This window comes from Oryzias latipes, chromosome 1 (assembly GCF_053564925.1).
Source record: "Oryzias latipes strain Hd-rR chromosome 1, Olatipes_Hd-rR_3.1".
Lineage (NCBI taxonomy): Eukaryota > Metazoa > Chordata > Actinopteri > Beloniformes > Adrianichthyidae > Oryzias > Oryzias latipes.
Genome location: NC_136237.1, coordinates 19738268 through 19763539, shown reverse-complemented (window position 1 = coordinate 19763539; position 25272 = coordinate 19738268). Strand labels below are relative to the sequence as shown.

Genomic DNA, 25272 nt, shown 5'->3' with positions numbered 1-25272 from the left:
TTGAGATTTAAGGGTTGACTAAATTAGGATCTAGCTTAAGTCTATCATGTGGCCACATGCAAACACAAACTTTGTACATACTAGTGAAGAACAGTCACTAGTTTGTAGTTGTATTAAAGGTAATCTATTGGATTATTTATTATCAGTTATAGTGTAGATCAGATCCTCTTTGATCCGTCCACTGTGGCTCTATGGCTTTAAAGAACAAGGGTAAAAATGTCAGATAAAAAATATACATGTAGCCCAGGGTCTTTTATTTTAGGTTTTATTTATACAGTGAATGTGAAGTAAAAGAAGTATACTGACTGAATAATTCTTCAGATTAAATTGAAAATTTTTAAGTTTACAATATAAAGATAATATATTATAATATATATTATAATATAATATATATATAATATATAATATATATATAATATATAATATAGTATATAAAAAGTAAACTTCCAAGTAGTGGCTCACTTTCAGTATAGATTAAAGTGTCCTTGTGGCACATTAGACTACTTTTGTCTGAGGGGAAGTTATGTGGGCCTAAATTTAATGTATTCTTTTATTTCATTATGTAAAGTACTTTCAAACTTCTCTGTATGTATGGAACAGAGGCGCAACAATTAAGTCATCCACCACTTTCTGTTGCACAAAAAGCCTCTTGTTGCGTTCACGCATGTCCTGTTGTCTGTTTCCACGTGTTCCAGCCGTTTCTAAAGCCCCGCCCATACTAGTCCAAGCCTCGCTTCTGATTGGTCGGTGTTCCTGTTTCTCAGGGTGAGGGGTGGTGAAGCCTGCCCACAGTCGGGGTTTGACAGATCTCTCCCGACGTCACCGGTTCCGTCCCAACACGGAAATATGGAAGTGTCAGGAGTAGTAGACATGGATTTAAAGCGGTACCGCTGAAATATTTACATTTTTTAAAATAGTATGAAAATCTATCAATATCGTTACCTCTGCGCATGCGTTTAATTATGAGACAACGATCTGAAAATGAGGAAAGAGTTCGACGTTTATTGTTAGTTCGGCGGCTTTAATTCTCCGGACCTTGAAACGTAGTGTTTCGGGGGTCATGGGAACTCTCGGACTCCTGCTAATATGTCTTTTCCTGCTGACCTGGGAGGCTGACCCAATTCAGGTAAACTTCGTCAAAGTGTGCAACTGTTTCTGCTTTTGTTTACACCACCTTATCATGGCGTTTCTACTTTTGGCACATGTGTCAATTTTAAGGTCCGGGGAAGTTGCCAAATTATGTTATTTTTTTGGGAAGCGTTAAAGTCAGCCCAGCTCGCTTGAACGAACGGTACCAGGCTGTTTCTGTGCTTCATTTTGCTTAGAACCCCCCCCCCCCCCCCCCCCCCCCCCCAAACTGTCAATGTGGGCTCCAACACGCATGCGCACAAATGGTTTTTTTTATTGAGTTATTACGCTAATTTTGGTTGAAGTCCAACCAAAACATTCAAGCTCAAACCAACTTAAACCTCAGTTGACCCTCAGTGTATTCGGTATTATTACTACTTTTGGGCGTACATACGCCCCCGCCTTCATTTAGTAAAAGCAGAGAAGACATAAACAAACATTAGGCCCCACAACACACCCTTAGAGAATAAGGATATCCTGCTGAGTGAACGGTGGATTTCTACATCAGCCCCGCCACACCCACTGTCATAAACCCACTCATGCACCCACTCTCCAGTCAAGTCGTTGTACAGTCTAGGGATACATGACACGACAGCTGTCCTGGGGGTCCGTTTTCACCATCACTTTTTTTTTATTTTTTTTATTTCTCTGTATTTCTTCAGGGTGCAGGGGCCAGATCAGTCACACTCCCAGAGTCCCTTCTGTTCATCTCCACCTTGGATGGCAGCCTGCATGCCGTCTCCAAACAGACAGGAGACATCAAGTGGACCCTAAGAGAAGGTTCATGCACTCAGACGTCAGCGCTATTCACATTTTTTTTTTAAACTTTTGGTGCCTCAAATTTTTCTCATGAAATGATGATCTTATTTTTTTCAGACCCCATTATTCAAGTTCCTGTTTACCTCACAGAGTAAGCCACACCCCCCTGCTCAATATGCATGTCAAATTCACATTCCCACTCAGATGAAGATGGTTTTTAATATGTTCTTGGGACATTTCTGATGATAAAGGACATATGTAAAGAAAACTAAGCTTAAAATTGCATTCATGACTATTTCTTTATCCAAATCTTGTGAATCAATAAAATGCAGTTTGAAAAAGAGCTTATTTGTTATGCAGAAAATACCACATATAGACGACTAAAACTTAAAACTGTACGGGTGGATAGTTCTGATATTGCTCTCCATCTTTGTTGCACCGGTAAAGTTAGGTTGGGGGTGTTAGGGGCTGTGAGCTAGCAGTAGAGCGTGTGAACAGAGAACTCTCAGCAACAGGTAGGGGAAGGGGGTGGGTGGGGTTGCTCTGCGGAAATGGTCCTGCCCACAACTCAGAGGTGCATTTTTGGTTAACTCCTGCTGCTCTGCAGAAACTATGTCCTAGAGAATGGAACAGATTTTGAAGGTGTGTAAATGTAAATAAAATTATGTACTTATGTGAAATGCTTAAAGACTCACTTCGATCATCTTTTGATCATTTTTCAAAGCTTTCCCAGTGTTCATTTAATTAGGCCGTTTTCAGCCATAAACCTGTTTCATTTTCTACTGAACATTTTCATCTTTTAAATGATGTTTTCTTGTTTTCTCTAGGCCCGATTTCCTCCCAGATCCAAATGACGGCAGTTTATATGTACTCGGTGGAAAGCACAAGGAGGGTCTGATGGTAAAGAGTCTTACAACGTCTGCGTTACACGTTAACTTACTGTCCTTATCCCCTTAACCACATTTGTTTGGCTCTTTTTGCAGAAACTGCCATTCACCATCCCAGAGCTGGTTCAGTCAGCTCCCTGCAGAAGCTCTGATGGCATACTGTACACAGGTTCAAATAAAAAGAAGAGAAAGAAAAAAAGCATTTTTATACTTTCTATAAACCAAGAGAACAAAATATCTGAGGTGCATGACTGCTGTTTCTTGAATTGTCGTCTGTGTGTTCATGCAGGGAAAAAGCAGGATGTGTGGTTTGTGGTGGATCCTGAAACAGGCGAAAAACAAACAAGCCTAACCACCTCCTCCTCCGAATCCATCTGTCCCAACAGCCCTCTGCTCTACATCGGACGCACAGGTTTGTCCACCTAGCTCAAGCTCCTGTGCGGTTCAGCATTTCAGGTCGATGCTTTGACTGATGCTGTTCGTTCTCCAGAGTATGTGATTACCATGTTTGACACGAAGACGCAGGAACTGAGATGGAATGCAACGTACAACGATTACTCTGCCCCTCCTTATGACGAGAAGCTAGACTACAGTATGTCCATGCACACACACACACACACACACACACACACACCCACACACACACACACACACCTCATCAGGTCAAAACTCACTTTGTCAGAGCACTAAACCAATAGAAGATTGAATGAATAATAATATAAAAACTTTGAAATATCTGGAATCACACTCTTTAAAACTACTATCCTAAGAGATTAAAAAAAACTCATTTCATTGTGCTTGAACAAGCAAAGAAAATTGAGATTTTTTTTATTCTTTGCTGTTATGGTTTCATTTGCATTTTTGGATGACGTTCAGAGAAAAAAAACAAAGTTAATAGACACCAGCTATTTTTACAGAACAAAGTCAGAACTGTACGTTTTAAACTAAAGCAGAAAATAATCAATTGTTAACATTTGCAAAGCAGAGAATTCAACTAATTTTCATATCATCTCATGTTTGGTTTACGTCAAAACTAGTACTTTTCATCACAGTATTTTTGCAGTAGAGTTTAAAAAGGGGGTTGCTGAGAGGGTTAATTCCTTTTAAAAGGAAAAGGCCATATCATTTAGTATTAAAACTAAGAAAGAATAAACCATTTTATAACAAACTGGAAGCTCTTTAGTTCCTCTTTTATCATGAACCTGTGGAACGCCCTCTCTTAACAGAGATGGCCCATCTGGTGTCAAGCGGTGACGGACTTGTTGTGACTGTGGACAGAGAGTCAGGTAAGGAGGGGGGGGGCAGCTTTCACAACCAAAAGAAAACTTTGATCTTAGATTGTCATTTATTCATGGGATGCACTGTTATACCAAAAAGACCAAAATGGAGCACACAGCCTGCATTTCTTTTGTTTTGTCATTTTGGGTATTAATTGGGTTTCATTTAAGAATTTTAGAATCAAAAAAACAAAAGGCACTTTATGTGTTCCTGTCTAACTTATTGACGTTTTTTATTTAGATGTTTGCATATTTTTGCACGCCTTCTTTTCCAGGGGATGTCCTGTGGAGTCAGAACTACGGCTCCCCGGTCATCGGGGTGTACCTGTACTCTGGGGACTCTCTGAGACACGCGCCTCACCTGTCCCTTGCCATAGAAACGCTCCGGTTCCTCACCTTCTCCGCCAAGGATCAGGCAGAAGCACACTCTTCCTTGAAGTGGAGCTATCAGTTTGTGAAAGAGCAAGCCACTGCGCAGGCTCAGCTTGTGTGAGTCAAACATTTTCTGGCTGGGAAAATGCAAAATGCTGTAGAATAATTTTCAAACTAGTTGTTTTGAATTTTCAACCTACAGTGGAAGAAGCTAACACTGAATAATTAGTCAATGCACAAAGCAAATAACTTCTACTAAACATACACTTGTTTTTAATGTTTATTGTATATTATTGGAAATCAGATAATCATCATTTTTTTAGTTCTGTGAATTTATAGATCAAAGCTTTTACATTTTTGGTTTGGAGGTTAAATTACTCTTGCTTGTTTCAGACCCACTCTCTATGTCGGAAAGCTGGACTCTCACTTCTATGCCTCCACTTCTCTCGTCCACCATGGTGTCTCATTATTGGTGAGCCATTTGGACTTTTCTGATCCTTTCTAATCAAACGAGGTGTTCGGTTTGGTCTGAGTGGGAAACATTAAAGCGGCTCGTCTGCTCCTTTTTTTGCCTGGGCAGCCGCGAGGATTGATCCTGGCACGGATCGAGGGTCCAGTGACGTCTGGAGTGACGGTTAGCGGGAGAGGGGAGTGTGAAATCACACCGTCTACTGATGTGCGTTATCCACCAGGAAGCACAGCCAGCAAGAAAAACCACTGGCTGCTCATAGGTAATGAAGAAACACGACAAGCAGAAGCTTCAAGCATTAGAAAAAAGCACTGACATATGAGAACCATTTTGATAATGATCCCTCTGTGTGCATTTTTGCTGCTGCAGGGCACCATGAGCTCCCTCCTGTAGCCCACACCACCATCCTGAGGGATTTTCCCGTCTCTCTGCAGCACTCCACTGAGAAAGTTATCCCACCTCGATCTACGGCTTCCTCTGACTCCTACTACCATCAGCACTACGTGAGTCAGAAGTGCATTCATGCAGCCTCCGGGTTACAAAGCACACAGGGATTTAACAGTGATGCTCATCTGTAAAAAATGTACTGTTCTAGTTTAAAAAAGAAGAAAAGTGCTGTCAGTTAACCACAAATCCCACATTTGTAAAGTAAAAGAAAATAAAGACAGATCTGTCTTACATCCACTGTTTTCTGTCCTTCAGTTCCAGAAAGTGTCTGGAATCCACGGCAACCCGGAGTCTAACAAAGAAGGAGCTGACGGCAGGAAAACGGTACAGACTCCAAGGCCAGCCGCTGCGCTACCCATCAGCCTGACGCAGGACCACCTGACCCTGGCTGTCCTCACTCTGCTGCTTGGAGGATGGCTCGTCTTTGTGCTCACGTGTCTCCTCGTGAGTTCAATTGTGATTTGCACATGACAAATACCTGTCAAAGGTTTCTGAAACCCTCCAGGTTTTTAATGGAAAAATGGACTTTTCAGTGAGGTTACTCTTTAAAAGTGCTCTGAAATGGACTTTTGCAGCGTCCCACCCAGCAGCTGACAGTTCAGAGGCAGCGAGAAGAAGCGTTTGAGACTCACCCCCAGGTCATACACAACAATAATCAGACCAACGCCTCCGTTTCTGAAGACGTGACCCAGTCTACTGACACAAATGTCACAAAGGGTATGTAGGAATTCTGCACCTGATCTTACAGACACTAAGCTTTAAAACTGGTGATTTAGCTCCCATTCTCATGATATTTGAGAGAAAGGTGCACATTGAACTGCTTCAATAGTGTTTTATCATGCTTCAGCAGATTAGTTATGTATTTATTTTTATGGACCCAGACTCTCCACCTTCATCCACCGACTCTCCACCCAGCCTCAACAGTCACAGCAGCAACATCCCCGACTCAGAGGAAGTTAGTGCTGCTGCTCATAAAACCACAGAAGGTGCGATTCACCGCTTTATGAAGGCATCATAACCTCTATGGACATAAAGGATTGACTTCTTCTTCCTCTTCTTTGTAACATTTTCCAGAAGGGTTCAGTGAGGAAGTGCAGGTGGGAAAAGTTTCCTTTTTCCCCTCGGAGGTGCTTGGACATGGATCTGCAGGAACATTTGTGTTTAAGTATGTCTTAAAAAAAAGAAGCTTTTTGACTTTTTATTGAAAAAAAGACATTAAATTAGCTTTTGTTTGTGTTAAAAAATGAATCGATCTGCTCAAAATTAGTAGAGATCTTACAGAAGTGTGCCGTTGGCTACTGAAACCAATAATTGACTCATATTTTTTTGTGTTTTCACCCTGAAGGCAGAAAGACACAGAAACAGTCTTTGGGGGCTTCTCTACGTAAACCTTGTGCTTTTAAAGCATTGCTCCAATAGGATGTTTTCTTGGGCTTTAGGGGTAAATTTGATGGACGGCATGTGGCGGTGAAGCGAATCCTGCCAGAGTGTTTTGAGGTGGCAGAGCGGGAGGTGCAGCTCCTCCGGGAGTCCGACACGCATCCAAATGTCATCCGATATTTCTGCACAGAGAGGGACCGCCTTTTCACTTACATCGCCATCGAACTATGCACTGCAACGCTGCAACAGGTCAGCGGTTTTCACGCCCCGCCAGTGATTATGCCATCAATGCTTTATCCTTGAGCTGGGATTCTTTAACGATAAACTGTCTGTTTTCATTTTCTCTGTAGTATGTGGAAGATCCCGCTTCTTTCTCGAATCTGAGTCCAATAACTGTGCTGGAGCAGACCATGTGTGGCCTCTCCCACCTCCATTCACTCAACATAGGTTTGACATCTACCCACAGTTCGCATGATTCAAACATTTAGATAGAATTTGAGTTTTAACTCTGCAATCTCTCCTTCCTGCAGTCCATCGTGACCTGAAGCCGAGGAACATTCTCCTCTCTGGGCCTGGAGCTCTGGGAAGAGTCCGAGCTCTCATCTCAGACTTCGGACTCTGTAAAAAGATCCCCGACGGACGAAGCAGCTTCTCTATGCGGTCTGGAATACCAGGAACTGAAGGGTGGATAGCCCCCGAAGTGCTCCGAGACACACCAGGAAACAAACCGGTAGGATGAAAGGGCACATTTTAACTGACGTCACGCCTTTACTCATAAGTGTATCCTTAGCCAGAACAGGAGTTATTTATTGTGTCTCGACAAAGAGCATGGATCCCTACAAAACTATTTTGTCCAATCTTCTCTCAAGACGGCAGCAGTGGACGTGTTCTCGGCAGGCTGTGTCTTCTACTATGTGGTCAGCAGAGGGCAGCACCCCTTTGGAGATGCGTTAAGAAGACAAATTAACATCCTGTCTGGAGAATATTCCCTCTCACACTTTAAAGAGGAATCAAATGGTGAGATTATTTAATCAAACATCTCAACCAAAATAGAGATAAAGTAAAAAAGAAACATTGAAGACTCAGCCCGATCAAAATTGAGTTTTTGGTGTTTTTGACATTCACTGGTGCATGTAAATGAAGAACATATATAAAGAAAAATAAGCGTACAATTGTGTTTCTGAGTATTGCTTTATTTAAATCCCTGTGAATCCGGAGCAGACAAAAAAGGCTGCTTGGAAAAAGATCGTATTTGTGACAGAAAATACGCTGGGCGGTCCACATTTTGCTCCATTCTGATGCATCCACTTGTTGACAAATTGATCCATTTACGTCTTTGTTTTCCTCGTCTGAGAATGAATCTGGATCAAAACTGTACGGCTGAATAGCTCTGATATTGCTCGCCATTTTTGTTGCACCTGTAATGTTAGGACGGGGGTGTGAGGGGCTGTGAGCTAGCGGGGGAGGATGTAAAAGATGGATGATGGGAAAGAAAGCAGGCTTTCTCCACAGCAGTGGTCCCGCCCACAACTCAGTGGTGAATTTCTTATGACCTCCTGCATCTCTGCAGAAACAACGTTATAGAAAAAACAACACAACGTCATAATCATAATTAAAAGTCTTTGCATAAAAGTAAAACGGTTTCTGCTTCATTTACAGTGCATTTCATAAACAAGTTTGGTTCTCGTCCCATTAGATGACATCATAGCGCGGGATCTGATTGAGCAGATGATTGGTGCCAACGCAGAAACCCGGCCCTCCACCGAGTGTGTGCTCAAACACCCTTTCTTCTGGAGTCGGGAGAAACAGCTGCTCTTTTTCCAGGTGGGCAAAGTGCACCGTAGTCGGTCAAACCAAAGCTTTCTCTGAAGTTCTGTCTGCTTGTGCTTTCGCTGTGCGTGCACGCATGTGTTTAAAGGACGTGAGTGATCGGATAGAGAAGGAGCCAGCAGACAGCCCCATTGTGGTCAGACTAGAGACGGCAGGACGAGTGGTGGTCCGGACGAACTGGAGAATGCACATCTCTGTCCCTCTGCAGACAGGTACAAATGCACACGTCTGACAGGAAACACCCTTCAGCGGCCTGTAATCAATATTTCCCTCATCTTCTCTGCAGACTTGAGGCGGTTCAGGACATATAAAGGAAACTCCGTTAGAGATCTGCTTCGAGCCATGAGGAATAAGGTCAGTCTGTGTGCTTACAAGGCCTCCTTCTGGTTTATTCTCAACTGGGGGCCACGTTGACACCCCTAGTTTGGTCTTGACCTTTTGTTGGTTTTGCTTTCTAAATTTTCGTAGAAGCATCACTATCATGAGTTACCCCCAGAGGTGCAGGAGACTCTTGGCGAGCTTCCCGAGGGCTTCGTCAGCTACTTCACCTCACGGTTTCCACGGTTACTGATGCACACACATGCTGCTCTCCACATCTGTGCTCAGGAGAGGCTGTTTCATCCATACTATAAACCTCCCAAAGCCAAATAGCTTTCACTGCACTCTGAGCTGCTATTGCTTTTGTAAAGCCTGTATAGTTTTTTTTCTTTTTTTGGAAAGTTGGTTACAGTGCTGTGGAAAACAAAGTTTTATATGCCTGTAGCTATATTTTTAGAGATTAATTTAACTTTATTTGGTTCCTTATAAAACATGCTTCAAGCATTTTTAGTAAAACCTTCATAGTTTTATTTCTGGAAATGTTTTATGGAAACAAAGCTAATAAAATGATGACTGCATTTACTTATGAACAAAAATCTTTTATACTGAAAACATACCAACTGTGACAGTCTGTCTGCAACAGGAGAACTTCAATAGCAAAGGAGAGGATTGGTACAAAGTGCTCCAAACCAAAACAAACATTGCTAACTACTTTTAAGAAGCACTTTATGTGTCATCGGGCATCAAAATAATAAGGCAACAGCAACGTTAGTTAAAAGAAAAGTGATTATCATGGAAATTTGTATTTATTTCAATAATTTCATTCCAAAAATTACACTTTTTTCAGAAAGGGCCCACTCCTTGATTAAGTATTTATTTTGACAAATTGAGGTTCCAGCTCTCCTAAAACCCATGTAGACGTCAGGATTTAAAGGGTCTGTATTTAAGCAGAGAACTGTCTGTGTTCTTGTGTGTCTAAAAACACATGGGTTTGGTTTTTATTACATACAGTCTAAAGGACACTTACTGCATTTCTGTTTTTGAGACGCTCCACAGAATCAGACTGAAAACCATTTCAGTGGGAATAAGAAAAAAACTGGGGAGGGGGGTTGGGATACAGGTTATAGACATGTATGAACTGTTTTGTGTTGCATTATTTTGTGTTTCCTCCATTCATCACTTCTGAGTTGGCAAAGCTTGAGAGTTTAACTCCAACTTACCACAGAGAATACCAGCTACTACTTTTGAAAAAAAAAATTCTGTACTTGCTGTAAAGTGTGATTGTTGGTCTGCATCAGAGCTATTTTACAGTTACACCTTTTTTTTTGAAGAAATAATAAAAAAAGGATGCTTTGGGCGTGCCAAAGACCAATCAAGTGGCTCATTGATTTTCTAACCAGCCATGGGAGGATGGGAGCTTTGTGTTCCTAAAGCTTAAGAGTTTTTTTTTATAAGGACCTGCAGCCACTAAAAAAGTATATATGCAAATAAAAACTCAGTCTTAAATACATGAAATATAAAAGGGAGAATTTAATTCCTAATGTCCTATAATATGAGCCTAATAATACAGAAAATGCTTCTTTGGATGTTTCTCTAAGCTACATTGAATCTGACACATGTGGTAACTACCAAAAAACATTTTTAACCCTTGTGCTATGCTAGGCCCTTTACCATTGGGAGTGGGGTCATCTAGACCCACTAGACAGTGCTCTGAACCTTTTTTCTTCAATGATTTGTAATCTTCACTGGTGTCCATGGATTACATGAAATCTTTCCACCTTTATCCACCTTTGTCATGGTAGGGAGAACACGTCAATGTAAGGGTGGGGTCATCTAAGGTAGCACAAGGGTTAAGATGTTTCATTATTACTTGGCACAGTGCTGTCTATTTTTATTTTATTTTAGGAGAAGATTTAAAAATGTTGTAAAAATGTTCTTGTGATTTTTGCTAGTAAAATAATAGTTGTTGCAGTTTTTCAACTGCACCAGCAGGTGGAGACATCTTTCCACCAAATCATTAATGTTAGCCTTTCGATGCCTTTTAAAATTACTTTTTAATTAAAAAAAATGTTTTTTTGGGGTGGGGAGGGGCTCCAATAAACCTCAACATTTCCAAAATTAAAAATTTAGAAGTAGACACACATTTGGTGGAAGTTTTAAAAAACCCACATTTGAATGCCCGTGCTTTCTTGCGTTTCTCTTCCCGTAATGCTACACGATGCCAGTAAAAATGTTGCGTAAAAAGTTGATACCATGTCAGAGTTCATGCGAGCGTCAGTGTGAAGTAAAACATAAGTGGCTTAATGATGCAGCAGCCTGGAGAGCAGCCATGTGTCATGGTCAAATCATCAGCTAATGAGCAACTAGTTGTTTAAAGTTCACTGTGTGATTCAGTCATTTGGTCAGCCATCGTGTGTGTGTGTGTGTGTGTGTGTGTGTGTGTGTGTGTGTGTGTGTGTGTGTGTGTGTGTGTGTGTGTGTGTGTGTGTGTGTGTGTGTGTGTGTGTGTGTGTGTGTGTGTGTGTGTGTGTGTGTGTGTGTGTGTGTGTGTGTGTGTGTGTGTGTGTGTGTGTGTGTGTGTGGCACGGGCTGCTCATTATTAAATATCAGAGTTCAGCTGAAGGTCCAATCAAAACAGCCCCGGGAAACATCAGCTTAACCAGAGTCATGAGACCACACTTACTCTCACACATGTACTCACACTCAAAGCACACATACACACAAACACACACACACACACACACACACACACACACACAAATCAACCAACACACTGGTGAGGCAGCTCTGATCATTTCAAAGCAGCCAATGCATTTGTGAAACCACATTGTGTGTGAAATATTGCAGCTGGTACAGCAATAACCTTTGGATGGAGGATTTATGTGGTGCAGCAGCAGCAGCAGCAGCAGCAGCAGCAGCTTAATTATACTGTCATTAACCGGCTTTCCTCGCAGCCTACAGCAAGTCACAGCGTTACAATGATCCGTCTTAAAAAGGACTTTGATTTGTTTAAGTGAATTAGTGTAAAGCAAATAAAAAGCGGATTAAAGTGACAGCATGTTGGTGTGAAAAAAAGGTTCACAAAGTCTTGGGAGATTAAAATCCACCAACCGCAGGTTAGAAAGAAAAAACAGAAAAGAGAAGAAAATGATTGTGTCTGGCGTCCTGACAGCAGTGTAGCCACAATGGGACAGCAATAAACATGCACACTGCAAAAAGTCAATCTTAGGAAAGTAAAAAGACTTTGTTTTATGAAAAAATAGTTTGAAGTTTTTCATTAATCAAAATAATCGTAGTTTGAGAAAACGTCTCAGTGACTAGAATTACTTTTATAAAATACAAATTCTTGGTAAGAATATTATCCTTACCTCACTGGCAGTTTTTTTTGTGCTTATTTACAAAAAATCTGCCTGTGGGGTAAGAATTTTTGACTTCTTTCTAAAAGATCTGTTTTTGCAGTGCAGTTTGTAAGCGCAGGCTTCCTAATGCCTGAAGGTTCAGAGTGACAGCAAAAAGTTTGAAGTTTTCCAGCTTTGCTTTTTCACTATAATATATATATATATATATATAAAAAGAATTTAAGAAAAAAAAAATCAGAAAAAAACTGTGCTGCATGAGATTACAATCAACATAAAAGTCTTTTCTGGAGCTAAAAGTTGTGATTTTGGAACAAAAAGCTCTGAAAGGAAAACCTGCGTTTGATGGGCTGCAGATAAAACCGAATGTAACATTAGAACAAAATGTCCCGCCTCAGGAAAGCTGTGCTTTTCAGCGTTTCAGAAACCACTGGGGAGGGATTGTTTTTTTTCCCCCCAGCTTCCTGCTTTCTTCCTCTGCAGGACAGCAGCGCTGGGGAGGCGGGTTGGCTGCCCTCTGATGTGTGTTTGGGAGCTGAAAGCAGGCGGAGGGAGGGATGTCGCTGCTTCAGCCGCTCCATTTTAGGCTCGGGGAGGGAAGCGGACTCCAGAGGAAACAGAACCTCCTCCTCCTCCCTCCACGCTCTTACTTTTTCTTGTATTTACTCTTCCTCCTTTTGTCTGTCCCTCCCCGTCTGAGCCTACATGTTCACAAAGTCATGTTTTTCTGTGCGTGTTTGCCACACATCTCACAGTTTGTCAGACGTTTCTCATGACTGGTATAGACCTTAAATCTTTTTGGGTGCAAATCTATGTGGAAGTGGGATTTCTAAAACTAGAAGTGCTGGTCGTGCACCCCTCCCTGCCTCAGGAGGCTGTTGTACGGCGGAGCTCCACTGATTAAAAAGCCAAAGCAAAGGTCAGGCTCTGCTGGGTAACGAAGATATGGCCAAACTTCAGCTTGGCTCTCAGGCCCGGCGCTCTGATAGCCCTCCTTAATGAGCGTCATATTACATTTTGGGGGGTGAGGGCCCACAGCTCGCCTCTGCAGCGGATCGGGGCGACATTACTCGTCCCATGTCCGGAATCAGAAGCAAAGCCTCTAGTGTAAACAGATGGTTAATGATAGACATTATGGGGGTTTGTGTGAAAATTTTCCACACTTTTCAGCATTTCTTTCTTTAAACATGAAATGAAAACAAAGAAGCGTGCCGTGTCGGCACTGTAAAACAAAAACCAAACGACCTTCCGGGTTCTTCCTGTTTGGCCCCGTTTATTTGTTTCATTGCCTTTTTTTCCTCCTCAGACGCTTTTCCCTTCCTGCCACCCCGTCTCCCACACATCCAGTGCAATGACACACTTAAAAAGAAAAAAAAAAAAAAGTACAAAAAAAAAGAAACACTTTTGAAGTGGGGAAGGTAGGTTAGTTAAGAACAAACATTACAGCAACAGTTACAGACTTACAGTTGTGGGTGAACATTACAGTGTCATTCATTTACAAGCTTCAAATGTGCAGGAAGTAGGAGTGTGCCGAGCACGGAGACATGTTTTTGAAAGGAAATCCATGGGACGCAGCGTGGTGTGACAAAAGTCTGCCGTCTGGTTTTTGCTGACAGATTTTCAACCTAAAACCAGGAAGAGCACTTCACCTCCAACCTGTTAAAGCCTCTGAGTCCAAATGAATATAAAACAACAAAACATTTCAGTAACAAACCGGTTTAAAAAAAAATTTCTGCACAGAAAAATTATTTTTGTGGATAAAATGCAGATTTTTAGCAATTTCCTTTAACCCTTGTGCTATCCTAGGCACTTTAACATTGGGAGTTGGGTCATCTAGACCCACTAGACAGTGCTCTGAACCTTTTTTCTTCAATGATTTGTGATCTTCACTGGTGTCCATGGATTACATGAAATTTTTCCACCTTTATCATGGTAGGGAGAACACGTCAATGTAAGGGTGGGGTCATCTAAGATAGCACAACGGTTAATAGTGGTTAAAAGGCTTGTTTTGTTGTTTGTGTTTATAAAGAAATGGATTGCCTTTCAAATAATAAACCAGAGGAAGCAGAATTGGGGCTACGCATAAAAAATGGGAACAAGAACAAATTCCCATAATTTGTTAGTGTGGACTGATATTCACACTCCTTTGGAAATGTTTTGGTCAGAACTACCTGAGAAAAGCTTTTATGGAAATGGCTGAAGTGTAGTAGGCCTCTCCAGAGGTCGTGCTTTTTGTCACACAGTAGTTGAATTCATTCACTCAAGATGGTCGCAGCGGATCGCAGAGGCGGTCGTGTAACCCCGGTAACGAACGGAGGAAGTGCCCACGTCCATCCGCGTTTTCCTTTTCCTAAGTGTGATCTATTTGACAGCTGTGCTTCAGAAGAGCCGCTAATCTGCGATCACATTCAAACTGCTCCGTGTCCTCAGCTGACCTTTGGCGGCTTCAGGCCAGATCTGAGGAAAGGACAGCTGAATATTTGAACATCTCCAGCTCTTTTTTATGCTAATTTAAAGAAGTATTGGTGTGTTTTTTTCTGTCGGACGTGTTTGGATGGCGTTTTTGTTGCTTTCTACGTTCACACAAAGTTCTTGAATGCATGCTTAGCCCATAATGTTCACACTGGACAAGCAGGGAGGGGCTTCTTCTTCTTCTTTTGTTACTGTTTACTAGCGCATGTCTGCCACCTTCAGTTGGTTCGAAATGCTAAAGCAGTGCAAATCTGGCTCCAGGCTTTTTCTTTCACAGCTCTATTCCGATATTCATTTGTCTTCCATGATCACTTTTTAAATAGTTGGCACTTCTGTGAATGAAAAGGGACGTAATTCATATGTCACTACCAAATCTGAGTCCCTGATTGGTCAAAGTTTGACCTGGTTCAACTTTCAACGCGCGTTCAACGGACATAGAAACAGTAAACAGTCATAGTAACTTGAATCGCGAGAGGTGAACGCAAGCGTTTTAAACGTGAAAGCCCAAAAAGTGCAGTTACGCACGTTTGCATAGACCTTTTATTGGAAGTGGCCGCTTGAACCAAGAAGACCTGGCTACAGACATCAACGTACAGAACCGGAAGTCCTCCACCAGAACTGAAAGCACTCCCAAACTGCAACAATTTCAACTGGCGGGTTTTCTTGTGTTAAGCCTTAAGAATTTTTTTTTACACTTTTGGGTATTGTTTAGACAAGTTGTATAAATTCCCCTTCCGACAAATGATGTCAGGCGCCGTCTTGTCTGCAGTCAGGTCCCTCTCGTTTGAACATGCATTGCAGAGGCCAGTGTGAACATAGCTTTAGGCCTGACGCCTGCAGAGGCACTTCCGTCTCTTTCTGCTGTTCCCCCTGCATGTTCAGCACAGAAACGGCAGCCGGCCGTCTCACCGCGCAGCAGAAAGCTCTCGCCTGGAGTTAGGTGTGGATCAATGGTACAGCTGCGAGGAAATGGAGGGATTGGGGTAAGGAGACAGCCCGTAAGTAATACATAACTAAGATCTGTGTGTGCTTAAACAAAGATCTCCCATTTAGGCGTCTCCCGCTTCTGCTGGAGAGGCAGATGAACAATCTGTCTATTATGCTTGACAGGAGCGCAGGGAGACCCTCAGAGAGGAGGACTTGTTCTCCGCAGCTGTTGCTCCTCTAAACGACGGTGGGAAGATGAGAGCGGACGTACGAAGAGGACAGGGGTCACAGGAGAACTCGCTCCCCCCCGTTTCCCTGCCGAACCGCCCTGACAAGAGCACTTGTGCAACCTTATCACACAACACGGCATATGACCAGTGCGCGCCCTCACCCCTCCATCACGTGGACTTCCAAACTTTGCTGCGCTCGCCTCCGAAACCTTTGCCCCGCCTCTTCCTCCTGGCGCTCTGTCTCTGCGCAGCGTGAGCTGCAGTCTGGCTGCGTTTAGTGACACGGCTGTCAGGATTTTTATTTACACAAAAAGGAAGAAACACTTTCCGCGCTCACGCTGATGATACTCCCACCCCCCTACACACATTCAGACTCTCAGACGCATTTCCACAGGTTAAAAGCTGAGTCTCCACGGGACCGGGGTTCAGTCTGACTGCTGCACCCATGCACAGTCATGGTTGTGTGGTGTCAGCGTGAGCAGAGCTTCAGGAGTCCTCAAAGCCTAAATTCACAGTTACTCTCAGAGAAGCCGTCTTGGATGGCGAGACAGTCACTGCAGCATGATGTCTTTGAGGTTCTCCTGCAGGATGGTGTCTTTGACGGCGTGAAAGACAAAGCGGATGTTTTCCGTGTCCACTGCTGTGGTGAAGTGGTGGAACAGTGGTTTCCCCCGGTTTCTCCTCTTGCGGCTGAACGACTGCACCAGGAACGCCTGGAAGGAGCAGAGGACGAGTTGGAGATGGAGATCAGTCCTTTACAGGCCGACCAGACGTGCTGCTAACAAGAGTGGTCAGAGCGCGTCCCACAGGGATCTCTGAGGTGCACATAACGATCTGAGCTACTGGGGCTGTAATGAGTATCCAAATACTCCAATATTTGCATTCTGTCCCTAAAAATTTGAGAATGAATATTTGCGAGGTCCAAGATCGCTGATTCACGATCTTTATAAAGCTAGTAGAGTGTAGTGAAAATACACTTCAGACAAGGTAATTATCGCCCTAAAATGCAGAATAATGTTGAATTTTTGAACAAATCCTAAACACTAGTGTCCCAGGATGCTAATAAACCTTCAAAGTAAAATGTCGATGAAGGTTCTCCTTTTCAAAGTAAAAGTATCAAGTGTTTCCTGGAGATGACAAAAATGAGACTAAAGTTCAGTTTATGGAAATGACTTCTGAAAAACTGACAATTTAAATAAAAATAATGAATATGAATTTAGGAATATAATACAAAAACATTTTTATCAATGACGTCATGCGTGGAAAAGTCGTACCAGAAAGCGTTTGCTGAACGTTGATCTAAAATGTGAACGTTTATAAAACAACAATGTTGTCAGTTTGGATGAGAGGACTGTGAATGTTTCCTAATTGTTACATTTTTATTTAGGTATTCCTGTGTCTATTTAATATCTGCTTGTCATCGATCTACTGGAAATGTAGTCAGCAAAGCTTTGAGGATGGAAAAACTGTGGAGAATATTTTCAGGATTTGTTGTTAAGTGATCCTAAACAACAGTGATGTCTATGCTTTGATTCCTCTAGGAGTTAATCAGGAAGTTGACAAAAATACTTTTAAATGTCAAATTGTTTAAAGTGGTAAATATCATTTCTTTCTTTCTAAATCTTTCTTTTTTATCTGTGATAGTTATAGTTACTATTCAGACATGGCTTTCCTCCTCCATCGACTCTAACTTTGTACCAAAATGCAACCACGGAGGCATAGGCGTTTTCAGACTGGCTTTATTCTGGAACAGCCCATCCACACACTGAGAGGAGCAAAAGAGCTGTGTACCTGCACGTCCTCCAGCCTGCGCGGGTCTCCTCTGAACTCCGGAAAGTTCTTCCGGATGTCCACCGTTCGGATCTTTTCCACCAGCAGGTCTGTTTTGTTGAGGAAGAGGATGATGGACACGTTCAGGAAGAGCTTGTTGTTAACGATGGTCTCAAAGATGTTCATGCTTTCCACAAGACGGTTGGTCCTGCGGTCCTCCATCAAGACCTGGAAGAACACGCATATTACTTCTGTGTGTATTTGTATGTGTGTTTCCTCCAAGTCTTATCTGTGGAGCAATTAAGGATTCAGTTGGCATCATATGACCATTGATTTGAAATGGAGCCACAACTGTGGGAACAATAAAGTTTCCTCAGTATACCACAAAGACAGCTTTGTGTAAGCCTCAGATCCTGTGCCTCTTCCTTGTCCATTTCATAATTCCAAAAGTTGAGAGAGGGCCAAAAAAAAACATGTTCCTATCATCAAGCTTCTAACTGCAGTTTTAAGTCAAAGCCAACTCCACCTTCTAGACCAGAGTGGAGCTGTTAAAGCATTTCAGAGCAGTCAGCATGTCACCTGCCCTGGAAAGCAGAGACCTCAGCTTTAGGGAACGACTTCAGAAGGAGAAGATAAGAGAACGAAACTGCCTGAAGCTGCAAAAGAGTCCGAGCTTCTTTGAGTCCTCACAAGACTTCATTCCATCCAAACAGTGAGTGATGTTTGTGGGTCTTTCTAGAGACGTCACATTTGTTATCACCGCTCTGAGCTGCCATCTAGGCACTCCTAGTCTAGTCTACTCACATCCCGCTCTTTCATAAAATGCACCACTGAGACTGAAGGAAAACTGATCACGACTGTTACCGTCCAACCATCATCCCCAATGGTCTGTGGAGATCTGTGGGAGTAATCCGGATACGGAGCGGGATGGTCAATCGTACAGTGCCTACTGTCAGCATAACAATTAAGAAAAAAAAGCCACGTGAAAGCCTGAATCTCTTTTTCTGATCAGCTGTTGGCTTGATGCTTTTTCAAACAGAATTCCAGCGGACTCTCCAAAATAAAAGCGACCTATGAAAGTCTGGTTTCACAAGCCCCTCCTACAAGCGATATAAAAAAGTCCAACAAAATGGATCGATATGACTTTTCTAATTCTCTTTGACATGGCTCCAGTTAAGCAGAATTAACTACTATGGTAATATAAACCAAATGTGGACACCCGATCTTAACCCTTGTGCTATCCTATGGAGTCAAGATGACCATTGACGTGTTCTCCCTACCATGACAAAGGTGGATAAAGGTGGAAAGATTTCATGTAATCCATGGACACCAGTGAAGGTCACAAATCTTTAAAGAAAAAAAGTTCAGCGCACTGTCTGGTGGGTCTAGATGACCCAACTCCCAATGTTAAAGTGGCTAGGATGGCACAAGGGTTATGAGAGTCAGATATACCCTCCGGGTAGGACTAATCCTGCCAAATTCATAAACTTCACCACTTTAGGTTTTGAGGCTGTAACAAACTTGAAGAAGAGAAAAATGAACCAGTCTGTCTCGTGCTGACAAATGTAAAGCCCTTCCTTTTTTCTTTAGAATTTGACTTAACGTTTTTGCTTTTCTTGTCGTCGCATGTATTCATTTCTGATTTTTAGAAGGTACACATCAATAAATCGGAATATTATCATTACTCGGTAACTCAGTTTGACAAATAGAAAACTTTTTGATTGGAACAACTCACAGGAAATGTTTTGAAAAACCCCAAATTAAGTCTCTTGGAAATTGTGATACTTAAAATAAACCGTTTAGGTTGAAAGTGTCAAAAACATGTGTTGTAACAAATCTAGGAAGGATTTATTATTTATAGTTTTTTTCCTTCACACCTGGCTTAATATAAGCTTACTGAAAAATAATTTTGTGAATTTGTGTTGTTTTGTAAAACACACTTTATACTCACAGGAACAAAACTGTGACCCAGAAATCATGGTATCAACAGAAATTCAGGCTGCTCACTTTTAATAAGGAACTAACCTATCAATAGAAAAAGCCCCTTCATCAAGACTTTCTAAAAGAAGTTTATATGTAAAAAGACTCTAAAACATCGACTCATAGTGTCTAATTTCAATAAAATACTTCAATCTTAATGGTAAAAAATGTGCAGTCCTCTGCATCGTTGGGTCAGATGCGTCTCGTCTTGCTCTTCACACTATACAGGGTCAACACTGAAATGATTCACACTTCTGACAATATTTGACTTGGGTTCAACCAGGAAGTTCCCTCTTGACTGGAAATGACTCAGACGTCTCCCAGAAGGTAACAAGTCGATGTACAAGAGGCATCATGTGGAACAAAGAGACATTCTATACGAGGAAAGGTGTTGAAAGTTTGCCTGGAGGGGGACTCCATCTAGACTGGACTGGATATGGGGCTGGGTTTGCACGCCATCAAATGAAGCTTCATTAAAACTCACGTCTTTTGTGTCAGTGCTGGAAACTTTGTGCTAACAGCTGCAGGAAAAGGCTTACAGACAGTTCAACGAATGCTACATTTAAGAGGCTGTCATCACAAAATGCTGTTCTAAATGATTCAGTTAAAGAGCTTTATAATAACAGGAATGCTTCATTTCCATTGATTGATTTTCACAAAGTTTTTTTTTCATCAATTTTTGTCAGGTTAATGTTTTTCGTTGAACATTATGAGCCGTTTTGAGCCACAGTTTCATCCTCCACTATAAACCAGTCTAAGCTTTGAAAGTTCTTGTTGATATTCTAATAATAAAATGTCGTATTTTTCCACCTACAAGACCTAACCAACGGAGCTACAAAAAGCTGCTTCAACCTTTTTCCATCAACTTCAATTTCCACTCCGGTGATAAAACGAAACATTTGTTAACTCACAAAATATGGTCTATAGCAGGGGTGGGCAAACTGCGGCCTGAGGGCTGGATCCGGCCCGCCTCCATCTTTGGTCCGGCCCACTGAACAATATCAGAGACCCTTGTTTTTTTTTGTTTTTTTTAATCGGGCCACACGATCAAGACGTGACATTTTATTCCCTCCTTCCTCAGTCTGTGCTCCAACCTGAAACCCTCTAAAGGCCTGTTAACACCGGGACGAATTTCGTCGGCGAAACACCTCGTTACTAAACAAAGGGCACCAATGAGAGTGTGCACACCGACGCGAAAAAACGCCACGCGCCAAAGCGTCCAAAAAAAAAAAACGCCTCTGGTTCGTTTTTTTTTTCGACGCGTTGCGTCGAAATCTATTCGACCAATGAGAATTGCGCTTTTGCACACGTGTCTGGAGCTTCTGAAGTTACAGTAAAACACAACTTGGGGGCGCTCAAACACAAAACTGCCTTTCTGAGCACACATACCAGCGAAGAAGATAGACGCCAAGTAGCGTCTACACTGCCGCGAAGAAATAATGACGGACATTCTTAAATATCCCCTTACCAAGTACCAGTTGGAGCTACTGATGCTTGAAATATTCATGTTTTCTTTGTTTGATTCTGACAAGCGCGTAAATACTTGCTCTCTTCTTCTGAGTGAAAAGCGACTTTAAGAATCGTAAAGTTGCGCAGCGCCACCTTGTGTACAGGAGTATTTCTGTTTACATTAAGCGCCATCTAATGTCAGGGAATGAAATTGCATGTTCGCTCGGCTCATCGTCAGCGAAAATCGCCTGGGTGTGAACACAAAAGACGTGGCGAAAAACGCTGGCGAATAACGCCTGGCGAATATTCGTCCCGGTGTGTACGGGCCTTAAGTCTTTCCTTTCTACGTCGCAGTTCATCTTTCCCGGTTTAGCTCATTCTTTTAGAGCGATTGTGCTGCCTTTTTTAAACAGCGCAACCCTGTTCTGTGTCCTGATTGGCTGGAGACCTTGTCAATCAATCTCCTCAGTCCGTGCCGTGTCTCCTGTACAGCGGAACGCGTTATGCGGATCAGATCAGAAATCTGTGATGGATGATCAGATCTTTGTTTTCATTCTAGGATCCTGGAACTAATTTCTATGATGGTGTGAGAATTTAAACAAGAAAAAGTGTGAAAATGTTCATGTCTGTCTGAGAAAAGTGTATTTAGGCAGTGAGGAGTTTTACTGCCATAAAAGTCTGTAATCATTCATTCTCCGTGGATTTCACTGATCACGGTTATTTTTAGAACGTAACTCCTGCAATAAACGAGGGAACTCTGTACTGGTGAAAAGGTAACGCAGATATATGAGTAGCTGCAGCAGAAGACATAGAAATGAGCTTTTTTCATAATTACTGGATGAGAAACAGACGCACAGGACACAGCGGGGCTGTGCAAACTGTGAGACGTGAGGAGCTGCAGCCCTCAAGGTCTTTATCAGGATTACGACGGGAGAGAATCGACTATTTTTTTGTTTGTTTTTTAAATGTATCAGTATATTTTTCCTGAATTTTTGTCTTTGAAAATCATAGTGTGTTATTTGGTCATTGCTTTATTTCATAAATAATGTTATTTATTTTATTAAAAGGACCATGAATGAATGAAACTTTAATCAAATAGCACTTTACAACTCCTTGAAGGTACCAAAGGGCTTCACAATAAAAAAAGAGATCTAAAATGGGAACAAAAACTAAAAACTCTAGAATATTCTGTTTTAGAATATAATTTTCAATATAAATGTTTTCATCTAAATTCCATGTTATATCATTTTCACTCCACACATGTGGTCCTGGTCAGGCCCTTCTATCGAATTTTAGAACCCAATGTGGCCCCCAAGTTAAAATAATTGCCCACCCCTGGTCTATAGTTTCCATCATCCCGATGCTGTTCATCTTTCTCTTTCAGTCTCATCATCAAAGCGTACACTCCTTCATTTCCTCCAACCCCTCTTTCCTCTGTCTCCGTTTGCGTACCTGGTCGTACTCGGATGACGACACCATGAAGAGAATCGAGGTGATCCCGTCGAAACACTGGAACCACTTCTGCCTCTGCGACCTCTGACCGCCGACGTCCACCATCTTAAAGGGAATCTTTTTGATGACGAAGTCGTGCTCCACGATCCCTTTGGTGGCCTTCCTGGCAAACAAAATGTCCTGCCTGCTGGGAATGTAGTTCTGAAGAAAGAAGAGGATGATCTTCTAAACCTGAGAGAAACCAAACTGAAATATTGTGCGACACGCTCGCTCACACTCACCAGTTGTCCAATTCGATCCAAGTTGTCCAGGAAGTACTTGACGGACTCACTCTGCAGAAAAGAAAGAAAAACCCATCATTGACCCACCAAGCGCTTGACTCATCTTATGAAACATTAGGGAAACAAATTGCCCAAATAATGAAATTACAGCCCTTAATCTCATTAGTTGACCGACTTCATTTCTTGTACATTTTCCTTAGCAAATAATTATTTCAGAGAAGAGTGGGCTCTTGATTGAATGATATCTTTCATCACTCAGTGCAACGAGAGGCGGGGGACCATGTGACCAGCCATAATCATATCAGCATGCAGCCGCTTGTTTGGACTGACGTGACCAGCAGCACAGCACTGCTAATGCGCAACCGGCTCCTGAAGAGGCGGCTGTTTACGTGGCCCACGTTGGGCCGACGCCTCATCATCGGTCAACATACAGCCCGAGGTGATCAGAATAATGGGTACTTGATATGTCAAGAGGCTCCTTCCAGCACCTCCTCAGGGAGTTCCAGCAGACAGTTCAGCTCAGGTTTATTGGAGTCTGAACTTCCATGGGCTCCTTTGTTTTAGTGTAGAAAACTGCACAGTCAGACGTCGCTTTTATCATCTTTTCCAACCACAAGATTAGGAAACCGAGCAGAGATTTTCCCCCTGAACTAAAGACAAACAAAACAGAGCGAAATGGAGGTTATAATTCTATCTTTCATTACTGATCAGATGGAATAGGACTGAGTTGGGCTTTCAATAACTGACCTTTAATGGCCGTTTATCCTTAAAAAAAAAAGCAGTAATGTAGTGTGCAGCTATTTGTTTGCTATGGATTTGAAACCATAAACAGACACTGGCTGGATACAGTCACCCACAATAAAAATAAACACATTAAGTTTGTGTTTATTTATATAAAAAAGAAGGCAGATGCAGAAAAGCAGAGATGTGTTCAAACCACTGACTGTATACGACAACTGGACTGAGTGAGTGTGACGTCACCCATAGAAAACGGCTTTCTTCCAGCTCCAAACAAATGAGGTCAATTTGGTCTGCATTTTTTTTGGCCACATGGACACCGCCACATTAGAGCCAGAGGACATCAATTGGTTGGTCCGAGTTGGTCTAGTCATCCTTTCCATGGCAACCACTCTCACCAATCAGGAGAGAACTTGTTGGAAGTCCACACCCACTTGAAAGCGGGTTCGGGATAACCTGTCAATCAAAAGTATCAGTCTCTCTGATAAATATGATGACTGAGTGACAGCTGTTTATTTCTCTACAGGAGTCTATGAGATTTTGGCTCTTTGGAACAGGCAGGTCCTTCCTATCTGGAATGTGAGGGGGAGGAGTCACTCAGACCAGTTCCTTTATACAGTCAATGGTGAAAACCCTTACCCCCCTACCCCTATTCTTTAGCCTGCAAGATTTACAAATGTATGAATTTGCTTCATAAGCATGGATGATTTTACTTCCACTGTAATTGGATGCAGATACTTCCGTCCTCTGTGATGTCAAAAAGAAGCCGTGTTCGGACCACAGCGAAACAGACATGCCAACAAAATATACAGCTAGAAATGACACAAAAAAACAAACAAACACAAATCTCTCTGTGGTTTTCTCTGCTTTTGTGTTGACGACAGATCAAAAACAGACTACCAGAAAAGAAGAATTGGAGGACTTTGTAGAGGTAAAAAACAAAAGCAGGCTCTAAAACACAAACTAAATAAACCATTGTGAGACTGTTGGCTTTGAAAATCAGAATATTATCAAAATGTCCAGCTGCTAGAGTGTCTTCTGAACAGAATCAGGCAGACTAAAGTTCACAAACACGTCATTTTGTAGGACATTTAGAAGAGACAAAATAAGGTAATCTTTATATTCCCTATACTTATCACAAGGTCAAACATCTAGTGACTTAGTAGACTTATTTCTTAAAACGGAGAAGTTAAAAGTCTTCTTATGTCATGTGAATGTCTGACAATCCTGCGACTTTTCACCATCTCATTTTGACATAGCAAACTTGATTTCGATGTTTTTTTCTGTTTAGATTGGCTGCAAAAATCCACTGAGCCTGAATAAAGGAGCGTTTCTGTCATTTAAACCATTTTCATGTTTTCTTTTTGAATGCGAGGCTGCCATGCTTCCTGCTGTTCCAGGCAGCAGCTGATCTCTCATCGTTTCTATGTATGGCTATGAAAAATCAATTAGCCAATTCCTTAAAGCTGGAGTTGAGTAATCCATTATGGGGGAACATCAAGTCAGCATTGATTTTTGTCAGCGCTCCTCGACCCACTGTCGAGCTGTAATGTGGTTTTAAGTACACGCTGATCTTCACTTCTGCGGATTACACAGTTCACGTACGTTTTAAGAGGCTGCTAATTGATTTTCATACGGTTCGCAAATGAATGGAAAGCAGCGGGAGCCGGGAGGGAGGGTCCTGAAGGAGGGGAGGTTTAATCAGGTTATGGCAGCATGGCGGCCTGGCTTCACTCTTGCTGCCGACATG

General features: G+C 42.1%; 2 protein-coding genes across 2 annotated transcripts in view; one reads left to right on the top strand and one right to left on the bottom strand.

The window, feature by feature from the left end:
• The first annotated feature begins 1060 nt into the window (after positions 1–1060).
• ern2 (endoplasmic reticulum to nucleus signaling 2) lies at positions 1061–9200 on the top strand. The gene is made up of 24 exons (NM_001278895.1): positions 1061–1126; positions 1791–1908; positions 2005–2038; positions 2715–2787; positions 2871–2943; positions 3064–3186; positions 3265–3366; positions 4001–4060; positions 4327–4540; positions 4817–4895; positions 5004–5154; positions 5262–5395; positions 5595–5783; positions 5915–6056; positions 6221–6325; positions 6414–6504; positions 6779–6968; positions 7070–7166; positions 7250–7449; positions 7589–7736; positions 8416–8543; positions 8638–8761; positions 8836–8903; positions 9018–9200. The coding sequence occupies exons 1-24, from the start codon at positions 1061–1063 to the stop codon at positions 9198–9200; spliced, it is 2892 nt and encodes a 963-aa protein (NP_001265824.1).
• A 4276-nt stretch (positions 9201–13476) lies between these two features.
• Positions 13477–25272, bottom strand: part of gna12a (guanine nucleotide binding protein (G protein) alpha 12a) — a 32494-nt gene continuing 20698 nt past the window's right edge. The window contains exons 3-6 of the mRNA XM_004065971.5: positions 22785–22835; positions 22504–22704; positions 17644–17850; positions 13477–16565 (exon numbers count right to left, since the gene is read on the bottom strand). Coding sequence (XP_004066019.1) covers positions 16404–16565; positions 17644–17850; positions 22504–22704; positions 22785–22835 — 621 coding nt within the window. The 3' untranslated portion in view covers positions 13477–16403. The remainder of the gene's footprint in view (positions 16566–17643; positions 17851–22503; positions 22705–22784; positions 22836–25272) is intronic.